This window comes from Arachis stenosperma, chromosome 10, assembly GCF_014773155.1.
Source record: "Arachis stenosperma cultivar V10309 chromosome 10, arast.V10309.gnm1.PFL2, whole genome shotgun sequence".
Classification (NCBI taxonomy): Eukaryota; Viridiplantae; Streptophyta; class Magnoliopsida; order Fabales; family Fabaceae; genus Arachis; species Arachis stenosperma.
In genome coordinates this window covers 5,846,277-5,861,449 of record NC_080386.1, presented here as the reverse complement: position 1 = coordinate 5,861,449, position 15,173 = coordinate 5,846,277, and the positions used below count along the sequence as shown (strand labels likewise).

Below are 15,173 nucleotides of genomic sequence, written 5' to 3'. Positions count from 1 at the left end.
TAAAAGGTCTCGGGAGAGCCAGAGGCATTCCTAGAATTTTGACACTCAGATTTCAGCTTAAGAATTCAACTAAACCAGAAATTAGGTAAGTTATCTAAGGTATTCTAGTTTTGAATCTAACTTTAACCTAATACTTCACGCTCTGTCTCCTCAAATCCTCTGAATCACTGGTGGAACAACCCCCTCCACACCTCTGCCAAGAGGGGTTTCTCAGAAAACATACACATACAATTAAAGCAAGGAGAACACAAATAGAGAAGCATTTACAGCAAGTAGAACAAGTAGCAGTTAAGCAGAATTAAACATCTAAGCAAACTAAAATAATGCATACTCAAATAAAGCAAACAAATGCATATGATGTATGCCTGTCCTATGGCTGATGAGTCTCATCTGTCGATTATACAGCCAGCCCGACATGTCCTGGTAGTTAACCATTGGACAGTCCCTCTGTGCGCGCATCCCCAAGCTTAATAATATTCCATGGAGTTACACTCCAAGCTCAATAATATAGTATTTAAACTCCAAGCTCAATAATATAGTATTCCATGGAGTTAAACTCCAAGCTCAAACATAATATTCAATATTCATATATATATGCATGCCCATCGGAGAATTCGGGGAATTAAAGTGCCCAGTCACATCTTGCGACAGAGGGTCAACAAATAGTCCCAAATACACAAGTCACATATAATCTCTTTCCTTTTTAAAATAACCCTTCAAATCAAAACTCTAATCCTCATAGAAATTTTGGCAGTATCTCCTCTAAAACTCGAATTTCTGCCACCCTTCAAGAGTCCCAACTATCAAACCAAACACCTCTCAGTCATTCAAATAATTTCCAGTAACAAATTATTTCAAAATGAAACAAATACCAATATTAAATCTTTTTCCAAACCGACCAACTTCAACAGCAAATTATTAACAATAGCTAAACCCCACATTTTATTCCATATACACAATACATCAATTATACATTCAATTTATTCCTATCTTAAAGGTCTTCTAGCCTAAGTTTTTACGTGACATTAAATATTAACTCGAGAAACCAAAACCATACCTTCGTACGGAATTAAAATATTCAAAGTTCTGGAGAAGCTTTCTGGCCGAGCTATCAAAAAAGAAAACATCCAGAATCGTCTGTACCTCCTAAAACTCTTGTTGGCCAAACTCAAAGAGTAGAGGAGTTACGTCGCTGTCAACTTCCACCAATCGAAAGTGGTGCCAACATGTAGAAGAAGAGGATACAAATATTTTTATCGGATTAAATTTTTTATTGGAGTTACGAATTGTAAGAAATCGAAGCCGAATGTTTAATGGGGTTTACGTTCCCTCGCTCCTCTCTCTCGGTTACTCTTCTCTCTCGCCTCTCATTCCTATATATATATATATATATATATATATATATATATATATATATATATATATATATGGCGGCGCAAGTATAATAATGATAATAAAGTAAATATTACTTAATTTTTTCAGTTGGTACTATTATATATAAAGCTAATGATATAATAAGACTAATGATACTCATAACTAGATATTATATATATGTGTATACGTATGCAATGGCTTTCCATTAAGTAAATGGCTGCCGCCTTTTATTTTATATATATATATATATATATTGCGCACATGCATAATAATAATAATAATAATAATATACATATATATACAATCGTAATGCATAATCAACACCGTCTTTTTTTTCCATGCTTTATGATTAATAATAATAATAATAATAATAATATAATTTTAATAATAATTTATAAATAAAGTTAATAATATGAGTTACTAATCTAAATGACATTAGTAACTGATGATTGGATTTTTGACGGTTTAGAATTTCACAAATGAATTCTCGTTGCAAGTATAGTTTCTAAACCAATCAATAATCCTTTCATACAAAAGATTGTTTGTCACAAGTAACAAACCCCTAAAATTAATAACCGAAGTATTCAAACCTCGGGTCGTTCTCCCTAGGAATTACAATAAAGTGTCTTGTTATTGGTTGTGAGTTATTTTGGGGTTTTGATATGAAGCATGAAAGATAAATGGCAAAAAGTAAACTAATGGCTAAAACGGTCTTGGCAAGGGTTGGTGATCAAGGATCTCTATCCTAATTACTAACCACAATATGAGAATTGGCAAGGATTAATCTCATTAAGTCATCCTCTAACTAGTAGTAAAGGAAAGTCAAATGAGCTACATCAATCCTAGTCCATAAGTCCTAACTCTCCACTAATTCAATTAGTGAGAACTAGAGTCAATGGCTCCCAATCATCAATCACTTGGACATTAGTAACTCAAGAGTTCCTAAGTTACCTTTCCAAGCCAAGAGTATAAAATTCTACTCTAAAATCCAACCAAGCATTTTCTCAAACACTTGGAAGGCATAAAAGAAAAGCATAGTAAATCAACAACAAGAACAAAATCTAACAACAATTATTGAAAAGAACTAACAACAACAATTAAAAGAAACACAAGTATTATTGAATTACCTTGAATTGAATTGAAAGAAAAGAGAAGGAACAAAAGTAGATCTACAACAAAACAATAGAACAACATAAAGGAATTACAACAAAAGAATAGAAGAAGAATGTAACAATAAGGAATTGAAAAGGTAGAAGTAGAAGAAGATGAATTAAAATCTAGATCTAAGAACTAACCTAATCCTAATCCTAATCCTAGAGAGAAGTGAGAGCTTCTCTCTCTAAAACTAACTCTAAACTAATCCTAATGAGTGGAAAATGAACTAATCTTCCTTTGCTCTTCAATCCTTGGCTTTAAATAGCAGTTTAGGCGCCAAAGTTGGTTGGAATTGGGCCCCACACCCCTTTAGAATTCGTTGGCCACGTTTTCATTAAAAAATCATAAACCAGCACCGACGCGTACGCGCACAGCACGCGTACGCGTCCATGGGGTAATTCGCAGGTGCGCGTGCGCGTCCATGGGCGAGTTCAACTTCTTTGACTTTTCATGATTTCTCCACTTTGCATGCTTTCCCTCTTCACTCCTTTGATCCATTCCTAGCCTTTTCAATCTGAAATCACTAACAAACATATCAAGGCATCTAGTGGAATCAAAGGGAGATTAAAACCATCAAATTAAGGGTTTAAAAGTATGTTTTCACATCTAAGCACAAATAAGGAGACAATCACAAAACCATGCTATTTCATTGAATAAATGTGGGTAAAAGGTGATAAAAGCTCTTAAAATCAATACAAGATAAACCGTCAAAATGGGGTTTATCAGTAACTTAAGGGTGAAAAGTATTTGGTGAAACATTAGCAAAGCTATACTCGGTAAAAAGTACCAGTATTTACTCATATCGGCAGATATCGAACTCGATAATAAAATAATTTCTAAGTATAAAAAACTCCAATTTATAAAATAAATTATAACTTATTTATATTTATATTTTTAAAATTTAGGGTCGCTACATTCTACCCACCTTACAAAAATTTTTGCCTTCGAAAATTGATATAAAATGGAAAAGATTAATACTAGCGTAACTTCCCTTCTTAAACATGTCAAAGAAAAACAGAAAGACTTGACATGTTTAGTTTGCAAATCCAGGATATTCTTATGGCTTAAAAGTCTACACTAAGCGAAAGATACAAGATAGGCTCGATGTAGAAGGGTTATAAGGCAGGCTGGTATTAAAATGATGGATTTATCGTCCCTAATACTCGCTTCATCTAGCTCCTAAGTTCTACCGTTTCTAATAGTGTCACCTTACGTAATACAATTGAAACTGGTTCAGCCTCTGACACTAAATCTATCACAACTTACTCTTTCTCTTGACACCTAACTCATTATCAATTACGGGTTCAATCTATGTCATGTCTCTTCCTCATAACTTACCATCTCTGGGTTTCAGGTAACTGTCCCGCACAGCTCTCAACATTTCCGGTTCCTTATGTATAACTTAAGTTGTATACTCAAAATAGTTCAACCCATTACTGCTGCGCCACTCTTATTATTATTCTCCAAGAATTTAGTCACTTTTCTAGGCTGACCAACTATCGTTCTGTCTCACCATTCGGAGGTCATTAGTCGATCGCCCAGTTGAAAATCACAATGCTCACAACTCGGTAATGTACTACAATGAATGCTACATGTTATTTACTATGCAAGGCAATCGAAAATTTCGACTACCAGTTCGTGATTACCTCTAATTGGAGTATTTGCGCTTCCAGCACCATCCGCTGTCATAGTGAACACGCGTCACTGATGTTGTGCCTTTCCAGCTTCTTGATTCTTCTTCTTTTCTGGACAATTCCAAGACAAATGCCCAGCTTCACCACAGTAATAGCATACACCTAAACCAGCCCTGCACGGAGTATTCGGGTGGTACTTTCCACACCTCCTACAAGTTAAATCATTCGGTGGGGTCTGAGCTTGCTTTCCTTTGCCTTTTCCCTGGCTGTTGTTATTACTGAATCTCTGAAAGTTATTCTGACCCAAATATAGTTGTGGGGTATAACCGCCTCGCTTAAAATCTTGTCCTCTAGGGGCGAAGTTCCTTCCCTGATCTTTCCTAACAAAAACTCGCTGATCACCCTTATCCGATGTCGCCTTCCTCAGATAATCCTCAGCCACCCTACTCTTATTCACCAATTCAGAAAACACTCTGTCTCCATTGGGACAACAAAGCTCAGAATATCGCTTCAAAGACCTCCCTCATATTTAATACACTTTCATTCAGCAAAATCTTCAGGCGCACCTTGACAGATACGAGAAAAGTGACATAACTCCTCAAACCTGCTAGTATACTCAGTAACAGTCATCTGTCCCTGCTTTAACTGCATTAATTCAAGTTCCTTGGCATTTTTGTCTGAATTAGGAAAGTATTTCTTATAGAACTCTGTTCGGAAAACTTCCCAAGGAATCACAGCGCCACCTGGCTGCAGGATACGTCATGTCCCTTGCCACCAATACTGAGCCTCACCTTACAGCTGATAAGTTCCAAACTCAACCCATTGCTCCTCAGGAACCTGTTGAGCCTGCAGTGCCCGTTCCATAGCCTGAATCCAATTGTCTGCATCAGTGGAATTTGAGGTTCTCCGGAAGGTCGGAGGGTGAACTTTCAGAAATGTAGCAAGTGTCATGGGACCGTCCTCATCATTATTGTTCCCGTGATTACCCTGGTTTATCTTATTACCTAGTGCATCGGCTGTCGCCTGCATAGCCGCAGCCATATTTCCCAGGGCAGCCATGAAATCTACTGGATCATTCCCTGCCGAACCAGGAGTAACGGTGCCTATCCTACCTCTCCCTCGCCCGCGTCCGCGTCCGTGAGTCGACATCTGGTCCCTTTACACACCAAACAAGTGATATTAAGTTGATTAGTCTCAATATCGCAAGTCTAATGCTTCAAGTTCCAAATGCATGCTCATGAACATTTATGCTACATATATCAATCAGATATCCTAATAACACATACACACACTCAAAGTATGCCCAGAAGCATAATAAGTCCATCCCTCAGGCTCTATAGGAACGAACTGCTCTGATACCATAATGTAACACCCTACCACACAGAGCCTTATGCTTAAATCGCAAAGAAGAGGTGGCAAGGTATTACGACCTCTAAAAGAAAAGACATATAAATATAGTTGAAAGAAATCATATCTAGGAGCCTTGAAGAATTAGCTAAACAAGAACGATAGACAGAAAATCGTGTGACTCTCGCATGGATATTCATTAAACGGATAGGTAAGATAAAAAAAGAAACTGAAAATATACACATATCAGAGTTTTAAAATACAGATAGCAAGCTCTAGACTCGACCTGCGAAGCTAAGGCCGACCAGAGTATATGATTATATATTTATATACAACCCAAAATAAAACTCAAACTACAAAATAAATACCTGTATCTCCAAGTTAACCTCTAGGAGGGACAAAACACAAATATGTACATACAGAGATTCTATAAGCATATATACGTGGCATAAAACAAAATATGACTGTCTAAAAGATAGTTCTTTGCTTGTACGGAAGATCTCCAGACGCTCAACGGGGTACCTCTCGATCTGCATCTGAAAATAACAATATAGTATGGGGTGAGAACCAGAGGTTCTCAGCATGGTAAAGGTGCCCGCATAGTTAATATAAAAGGTCTCGGGAGAGCCAGAGGCATTCCTAGAACTTCGACACTCAGATTTTAGCTTAAGAATTCAACTAAACTGAATCACTGGTGGAACAACCCCTTCCACACCTCTGCCAAGAGAGGTTTCTCAGAAAACATACACATACAATTCAAGCAAGGAGAACACAGATAGAGAAGCATTTACAGCAAGTAGAACAAGTAGCAGTTAAGCAGAATTAAACAGCTAAGCAAACTAAAACAATGCATACTCAAATAAAGCAAACAAATGCATATGATGTATACCTGTCCTATGACTGATGAGTCTCATCTGTCGGTTATACAGCCAGCCCCATGTCCTGGTAGCATTTACAGCAAGTAGAACAAGTAGAGTTAAGCAGAATTAAACAGCTAAGCAAACTAACATGCATACTCAAATAAAGCAAACAAATGCATATGATGTATACCTGTCCTATGACTGATGAGTCTCATCTGTCGGTTATACAGCCAGCCCGACATGTCCTGGTAGTTAACCATTGGACAGTCCCTCTGTGCACGCATCCCCAAGCTCAATAATATTCCATGGAGTTGCACTCCAAGCTCAATAATATAGTATTCCATGGAGTTAAACTCCAAGCTCAAACATAATATTCAATATTCATATATATTCACATATATATATATATATATATATATATATATATATGCCCATGGGAGAATCCGGGGAGTTAAAGTGCCCGGTCACGTCTTGCGACAGAGGGTCAACAAATAGTCTCAAATACACAAGCCACATATAATCTCTTTCCTTTTTAAAATAACCCTTGAAATCAAAACTCTAATCCTCATAGAAATTTTGGCAGTATCTTCTCTAAAACTTGAATTTCTGCCACCCTTCAAGGGTCCCAACTATCAAACCAAACACCTCTCAGTCATTCAAATCATTTCCAGTAACAAATTATTTCAAAATGAAACAAATACCAATATTAAATCTTTTTCTAAACCGACCAACTTCAACAGCAAATTATTAACAATAGCTAAACCCCACATTTTATTCCATATACCCAATCCATCAATTATAATTCAAACCAAAATCATATCTTCGTACGGAATCAAAATATTCAAAGCTCTGGAGAAGTTTTCTGACCGAGCTATCGAAGAAGAAAACGTCCAGAATCGTTTGTGCCTCCTAAAATTTCCGTTGGCCAAACTCAAAGAGTAGAGGAGTTACGTCACTGTCAACTTCCACCGATTAAAAGTGGTGCCAACGTGTAGAGGAAGAGGATACGAATACTTTTACCGGATTAAATTTTTTATTGGAGTTACGAATTGTAAAAAATCAAAGTCAAAAGTTTAGTGGAGTTTACGTTCTCTCGCTCCTATATATATATATATATATAATAATGATAATAAAGTAAATATTACTTAATTTCTTCAGTTGGTACTATTATATATAAAGTTAATGATATAATAAGACTAATGATACTCATAACTAGATATTATATATGGGCAATGCTACGATAATGATACCTATTTTTTTATCATGTGATAAACTGATTTGGTATGGTGATAAACGTTAGTATAATATTGGATAACATTTATATTGTTATCAAAGATATGTCAGGTTAGGAAATTTTTATTTGATTTGACTTTCTTTCTTAACTAGATGTAATTGACAGCAATTAACTTAATTAACAGTGTTTTATTTGACCATTTTAGTTAATTATGGGGCTGATGGCCCATTATTGATGAGTTCTAAAGATGTACTTATTTGTTGGTAAAAAAAATGTGGAGCACATATTATAACCCACAATAAAATAAATCACTCCAGAACACATTAATAATAATAATAATAATAATAATAATAATAATAATAATAATAATAATAATAAAAAATAGGAAAATAGTGTAACATATGTAATTGTTATTAATATTATGAATACCGGAGATCCAACAGGTATTATTATATTTTATTTAACTATTTTTCTATTATTTTAAAAAATATATTTTTTAAATTGTAAATTTGATGTTATTAAATAAAAATGAAAATGAAAATTAAAATTTTATAACTTATTTACCATTTAGAATGTATGAAATAAAAAAATATAAATTAAATAAAGTATAATTAAAAAATTTAAATTACATTGTTAAAATGTGCAATAAAAATACAAAATCAAGATAAAAATTTATAAAGTAGTTATTTATAAATAAATATTAGGGTAAAGTATATTTTTTGTCCTTGAAGTTTAACAAAAATTTAAAAAATGCCTCTAAGTTTTATTTTATTTCAATTTTGTCCTAAAAATTTTCGATTTGCATCAAATACACTCTTAACGGCTAATTTTTCAAAAAACTTAAGACCAATTCAACAACAATTTCATAAGAACAACCCTCAACATAAGCAAATCAAGCATAATTTTCAGGCATTATTGTTAGATTGGTCTTAAATTTTTTGAAAATTTACCCGTCGAGGATATATTTGATGCAAATCGAAAGCTTTTGAGACAAAATTGAAACAAAATAAAACTTAGGAGTATTTTTGAAACTTTTGTCAAATTTTAGAGACAAAAAGTATTTTTTATCCTAAATTTTAATTTTATCCTTTCAATAATATTAATTTTTTACTGTACACAGTATTCAATTATTTTTTAATCTTGTCTAAGTAAATTACAGTTAATCACATTACTTTCATTCTAAATAAATTATTTTTTTTTATAATTTTACTCTTAAGGTAATGTAATTTTTTATAAATAAATAAATTTTACACTTTCATTCTAAATAATGTAATTTTACTTTCATTACTTAATCACATTACTTATAATTTTTTTTATAATTTTACACTTTTATTTTAAATAAATTAATTTTTTTATTATTTTACACTTAAAGTAATGTCATTTTTTTATAAATAAATAAATATTATACTTTCATTCTGAATAATATATATAATTTTACTTTCATTACTTAATCACATTACTTATATTTTTTTTTATAATTTTACACTTTCATTCTAATCACATTATATTATTTATTTAGAATGAAAGTGTAACATTTATTTATTTATTTACTTTAAGTGTAAAATTATAAAAAAATAAATTTATTTAGAATGAAAGTAATGTGATTAAGTATAATTTATTTGGATGTGATAAAAAAATAATTAAATACTATGTACAGTAAAAAATTGATATATTATTGAAAGATAAAATTAAAATTTATTTTTTATGTGTCGTTTTTGTCCCCAAAGTTTTCGTCCTATTTAAGTCCGTAACGTTTTAAAATCGTCTCAATTTTATCCCGCCGTCAATTCTATTAACGGATTCCTAATGGCAGGATAACATTGAGTCAATTTTGAAATGTTAAGAACTTAAATAGGAAGATTGAAACGTTAGGGACAACTTTAAAATTTATCCCAAATATTGAAGACAAAAATGATACTTTACTTTTTTTGTTCCATGTATAAGAATGCGATCAAAATAACTTTCTAAAAAATATACTCAAATATGAGTTATTTAAGCCACATTTATTTTTTCACTTACAAAGATTACTTTATTTATTTAACAATCATGATTTTTTGTCCATCTTTTATTAGCCAAGAATGGCACACAAGTTTTATACAAAACTTGTCGGAAAAAATAATTATACATGTAACTTTATAAAATTAGGTAAAATATGTATGCACGTATACAAAGAGTTTAATTCATATGAGTACTGAGTAAGTAAAGTAATTATATTCACATATTATTAATTAGAAAAAGTCCAGAAAATTAACTACAATTTAAGTTAATTTTTTATATTTATATTTTTATAATTTTAAATTTTAAAAAATTAAAGTAGTTAAAAATTGTTTTTTTTAATTATAAATTTTTTATTTTTTAACAAGTTGACTTTAATTAGTTATTTTTTTTAGTTGGTTTCTTAACGAAATCGAATTAATTAAAATCAAATATTTAAACTAACTATTTATATCATAAGTAAAAAAGTAATATAATAATCGCTTTTCAATTATGTTGTAAAATTAAATAAAGGTATTGAAAAAAGATGTGAGAGGGCTGTGATAACGGCATATTATTCTATGATAATTACTTGTTGTTAGATGAAGAGAAGGTAAAATATGAAGAATTAAACAATAAAAGCTAACAAGAATTGTAAGTGTGGTTGGTGAGGGGATAATAATGACGATAAATATAAAGAATGGTTATAAAATGTATAGAGTTGAAGATTGTCTAATTTATTATTATTTTTTTAAAAGAACACTTAGAAAATTAAAGAAAATAGTATAATATTAAAAGAGGGTATGATAAAAATAAAAATTAGTAATTTAAAAAAATGAAATTGAAGATAGTTTAATATGTTAAATATAATATTGAAAAAAATACAATTATTTTATATATATTAAAATTATGTATAAAAATAAAGAATTTTTTTATGAAATAAGAGTACTTTAAATATAAATTTTCATATATCCATTTCACCAAAAAAAAAGTAAATAGGGTTGAGAAGTTAAATAAATTTAATAACATTTATTTATAAATAACTACTTTATAAATTTTTATCTTAATTTTATATTTTTATTACACATTTGAACAACATAATTTAAATTTTTTTAATCATACTTTATTTAATTTATATTTTTTATTTCGTACATTCTAAATAGTAAATAACTTATAAAATTTTTATTTTTATATTTTATTTAATAATATCAAATTTAAAATTTAAAAAATATAATTTTTTTTAAAATAATAAAAAAATAGTTAAATAAGATATAATAATACCTGTTGGATCCCCAGTATTCATAATATTAATAACAATTACGTATGCCACACTATTTTTCTATTTATTTACTTATTTACTTATTATTATTATTATTATTATTATTATTATTATTATTATTAATGTCTTCCGGAGTGATTTATTTTGTTGTGGGTTATAACATGTACTCCACATTTTTTCTTACCAACAAATAAGTGCATCTTTAGAATTTATCAATAATGGGCTATCAGTTCCATAATTAACAAAAGTAGTCAAATAAAATACTGTTAATTAAGTTAATTGCTGTCAATTACATCTAGCTAAAAAAAAGTCACATTAGATAAAAATTTCTGAACCCAGACACATCTTTGACAACAACAAAAATGTTATCAGATATTATATATTAACGTGTTTTTATTATCACTATGCCAACTCAGTTCATCACATGATGAAAAAAATACGCATCATTACCGTAACATTGGCCATTATATATATATATATATATATATACACACACGTATGCAATGTCTTTCCATTAAGTAAATGGTTGCCGCCTTATATTTATATGCGCACATAATAATAATAATAATATATAATATATATATATATATATATATATATATATAGTCGTAATGCATAATTAACACCGTCTTTTGTTTCCGTGCTTTATGATTAATAATAATAATAATTTATATATAAAGTTAATAACATATGAGTTACTAATCTAAATGACATTAGTAACTTAAAGGTGAAAAGTATTTGGTGAAACATTAGCAAAGCTAAACTCAGTAAAAAGTATCAATATTTACTCATATCGGCAGAAATCGAACTCGATAATAAAATAATTTCTAAGTATAGAAAACTCCAATTTATAAAATAAATTATAACTTATTTATATTTATATTTTTAAAACTGAAGGTCGCTACAGCCGCCTCGACCTCGACAAGTGGGATTAACCACCATCCTTTCCAGTCGCATAGCGTCTCAAAAATCTTAGTATAAAACAGTGTATCAGTGATTTTTCAGAAATTATTTTCAGTACTCAGTCCACTCCGAGTCCTAGACTCGTCTCAACATCATTAATCCGAAATACACAAATTCATTCTTTCAATCGTCATTACATCATTACAGTACTCTGCCATCTCACTCAACTAATCCATCCTCAGTACTCCAGAAACCTAAGACTCTATTTTCTAAAATTTTTACCAGAAAATATCTAATTGAACTCACTTAGTGCATTCTCTATGTTTAAAGCCTAAAAACAAGCAAAGAAAACCTAGATAAGCATTACGAAAGTTTACAAGCTTGCTGAAAAGGTAAAACAGTTAAAAACGAGGCTTTTATTGAAAAACGGGACGGTGTGCGTATGCATAGGATTGTGCATATGCACTCTCAGAAGAGTTTTGTCAAAGTGTGCGTACGCATAGAGGTATGCGTACGCACACAAAGTAAAATTTTTCATTTTGTGTGCGCGCATGGATACATGCGAACGCCCTCAACAGAATGCACTTTCCAACGTGTACGTACACATGATGTTGTGTGTACGCACAACTTGCACACTTCGCAGGGTGTGTGTGTGCACCAGAGTATGTGAATGCTCCCAACAGTAGCCATATCCCTGTGTGTGCGTGCGCACCAGAGTGTGCGTATGCACGTTTTCAAAAATTTACAAGGTGTGCGTGTGCACGCACAAGTGAAAACATGGCCCCTGTTCAGGGCAAGCGCACAACAGTGTGCGTGGGCACAGATACCAGAAATCACAAAATCTGCAACATCACAGAATTTCAGATTTTCAATACCAACTTCCAACGATCATATCTTTTTCTACAAAATTTTGATTTCTACAAAATCTAAACTGTTTTAAAGCTCTTTAAATTATCTTTAATTTGATACAAAATTTAATCCATTCCAAAAATTGTAACTCAAGATATGATCTGCCAAAGTTGGCCTAAAATTAATTTTTATCAAAAACCTCAAAAATCAAATTTCACCAAAAAAATTTCAATTCAAAGCCAATTGCTCTATATCCAAACCAGTTCTAATTTATCTTAATTATATTCATATATATTCCAATTCACTCCATATCCTATAATACACATTTTCATCCTTTCCACACCTAATCATCATTCAATCTATAACTCTTTCAAATAATATGCAACAACATCACACATAAATGATTTCTCATACATAAATTCATCACTTACCACCCCTCATTATCATAATAGTCATCCACCACCAATCATAGCTCAATATCAATAATTCATCATCATACAACATGAACTCAAAATCAACACCATTTATAAGCAACAACCTCATTTTAACATTTATCACAATCAATTCAATTCTATCTTGAGATCCACTAGTCTTAGTGTTCAGAAATATTACATATTACATAGAAGAAACCGAAACCATACTTTGGCCAATTTTCAATATGCACAAAATACCAAGATGAGTCCAATTCAAGCCTCCAATCACCAATAAACTCCAACAAAAATCAACAATCAAATTTTTCCAAGCTATACACATTAATTTACCATATATCAATACCTAGGATTTCTAAATACACAAATTCACAAAGAATAAGAGCAAGTTTATCTTATTCAATAGTTTTGAGAGCAAAATCTAATAGCAACCAAGTGTTAGAGTGTACCTAAACACCCAAAATCATAAAAATATCTCAAAAATCAAACCTAAAATTTTGAAATTCTTATAACAGAAGAATAGGAAGTGAAATTAGAAATATTACCTACACAAAATGAATAGAACTAACGGGCTCAACGAGAGCTTTACGTAGCCGTTAACAGCACGCGAATCGGAGCACCGTAGCTTAAGTTATGAGCAAAAGAATGAGAAAGTGAATAATGTTCTCCCTCTCTTCTCTCTCAACTCATGCAGCTGTGATTTTTGAGTTATGAAGAGTGAAGTGGCTGAAATGGCCTTTAATGAAAGTATTTATATGTTAGGTTTGGGCCCAACTTAGGCCCAGTCTAACCATTAGTATTTTTTATCCGTTTGACCCAACTTTGGATCAAACCTTTAAAATTAGCATTCGATTTAGAATTCTAATTGTTTTCTTAAGTTTTTCTACTGTTTTTATTATTCTCGCACAGTACCGGACAAATTTAATCCGATATTGCCAGTTAATTTATCAGTACACGTTTTTATGTAATTGTTCGCAGAAAATTATATTTTCCAACTCAGAAAAATCTACTGAGTCCAAAAATCATATTTAAATTTTCTAATTCACATTTTAAATTTTTGGATCCTATTTTAGACAATTAATTTAATTTAATTAAGCTATTAATTAGTCGTGGTTCTTATATTCTTCGCAACAAAGGTTATTTAGCTAACTTAGTGGTTCATTATTGTTCTCCCTCTGAATGTCATGTTGGTGGCTGAAATAAAATTCAGATTCTAAAAAATCGCAATCCATGATCACATGAACACAACGAATGATTGGATTGTAGCACCTATACCCCCCCTTTTGGTGTGTAGCATACCCAACGAAAACATATTTTTCTCCATAAGGATCAAGTTTGGTTCTATTGACTTTGGGGTATGGATAAAGACAAAACATCCAAATACTTGAGGTGGTATAGATAGAATAGGTGGGATCGCAATCTGAGTAGCCAAGACTTATAAGGGTGTTTTGTGGTGGAGAACTTGGGTAGGTAGGCGATTCAGTAAGTAGGTAGAGGTCGCTATAGCTTCAGGCCAAAAAAATTTTGGAACTTGTGCATCAAAAAGTATGGCTCGAGTCATCTCAAGTAACTTACAATTTCGTCGCTCAGTCACAACATTTTATTGGGATGCATTTGGGCAGGAAGTTTGATGGATAAGGCCATTTTGCATAAAAAATTGGGCATTGACTGGTTTATAAATTTTCTACTATTATCTGAGTGAATTATTTGAATTTTCATGTTGAATTGAGTTTGAATCATTTGGAAGAAAGTAGAGAATTTATCAGGTACTTTAGATTTGTATTTTAAAAAATATACTCAAGTCATGCGAGAGAAATCGTCCACAAATAGCACAAAATATCAAAAATTATTATGGAAAATAGGGGTTGGACCCCACACATCAGAGGGTATTAGAGAAAAAATAGAATTGACTCTAGTATTGGTGGGAGGAAAAGAAACTCTGTGATTTTTTGCATGAATACAAGTTTCGCATTTGAGGGGTCCAGTGCTACTTGTAAAAAGATTAGGGAATAAAAATTTGAGGTACCCAAATGAAGGATATTTGAGATGCATGTGCCATAACCAAAGTTACCTAGTAACCGTTCTGTGAGCAAGCATGGCATGACCTGGTGTGCTACTTCATCAACGTAGTAAAGG

At 31.6% G+C, this 15,173-nt stretch overlaps 1 protein-coding gene across 1 annotated transcript; it reads right to left on the bottom strand.

Annotated features, from left to right (window-relative positions):
* Nucleotides 1–4,230: 4,230 nt before the first annotated feature.
* On the bottom strand, nucleotides 4,231–5,312 carry LOC130956648 (uncharacterized). Its single transcript, XM_057883669.1, has 3 exons — nucleotides 5,001–5,312; nucleotides 4,768–4,910; nucleotides 4,231–4,636 (listed from the first exon to the last, which is right to left on the bottom strand). The coding sequence occupies exons 1-3, from the start codon at nucleotides 5,310–5,312 to the stop codon at nucleotides 4,231–4,233; spliced, it is 861 nt and encodes a 286-aa protein (XP_057739652.1).
* Between the last annotated feature and the right edge of the window lie 9,861 nt (nucleotides 5,313–15,173).

Excerpts from the sequence above, each read along its gene's own strand:
- LOC130956648 (XM_057883669.1), bottom strand. The coding sequence starts at position 5,312 with ATGTCGACTCACGGACGCGGACGCGGGCGAGGGAGAGGTAGGATAGGC. Across the intron at positions 4,911-5,000 it reads GGGCACTGCAGGCTCAACAG|CCAGGTGGCGCTGTGATTCC; the intron begins GTTCCTGAGGAG and ends CGTATCCTGCAG. Across the intron at positions 4,637-4,767 it reads GTTACTGAGTATACTAGCAG|AGTGTTTTCTGAATTGGTGA; the intron begins GTTTGAGGAGTT and ends CAATGGAGACAG.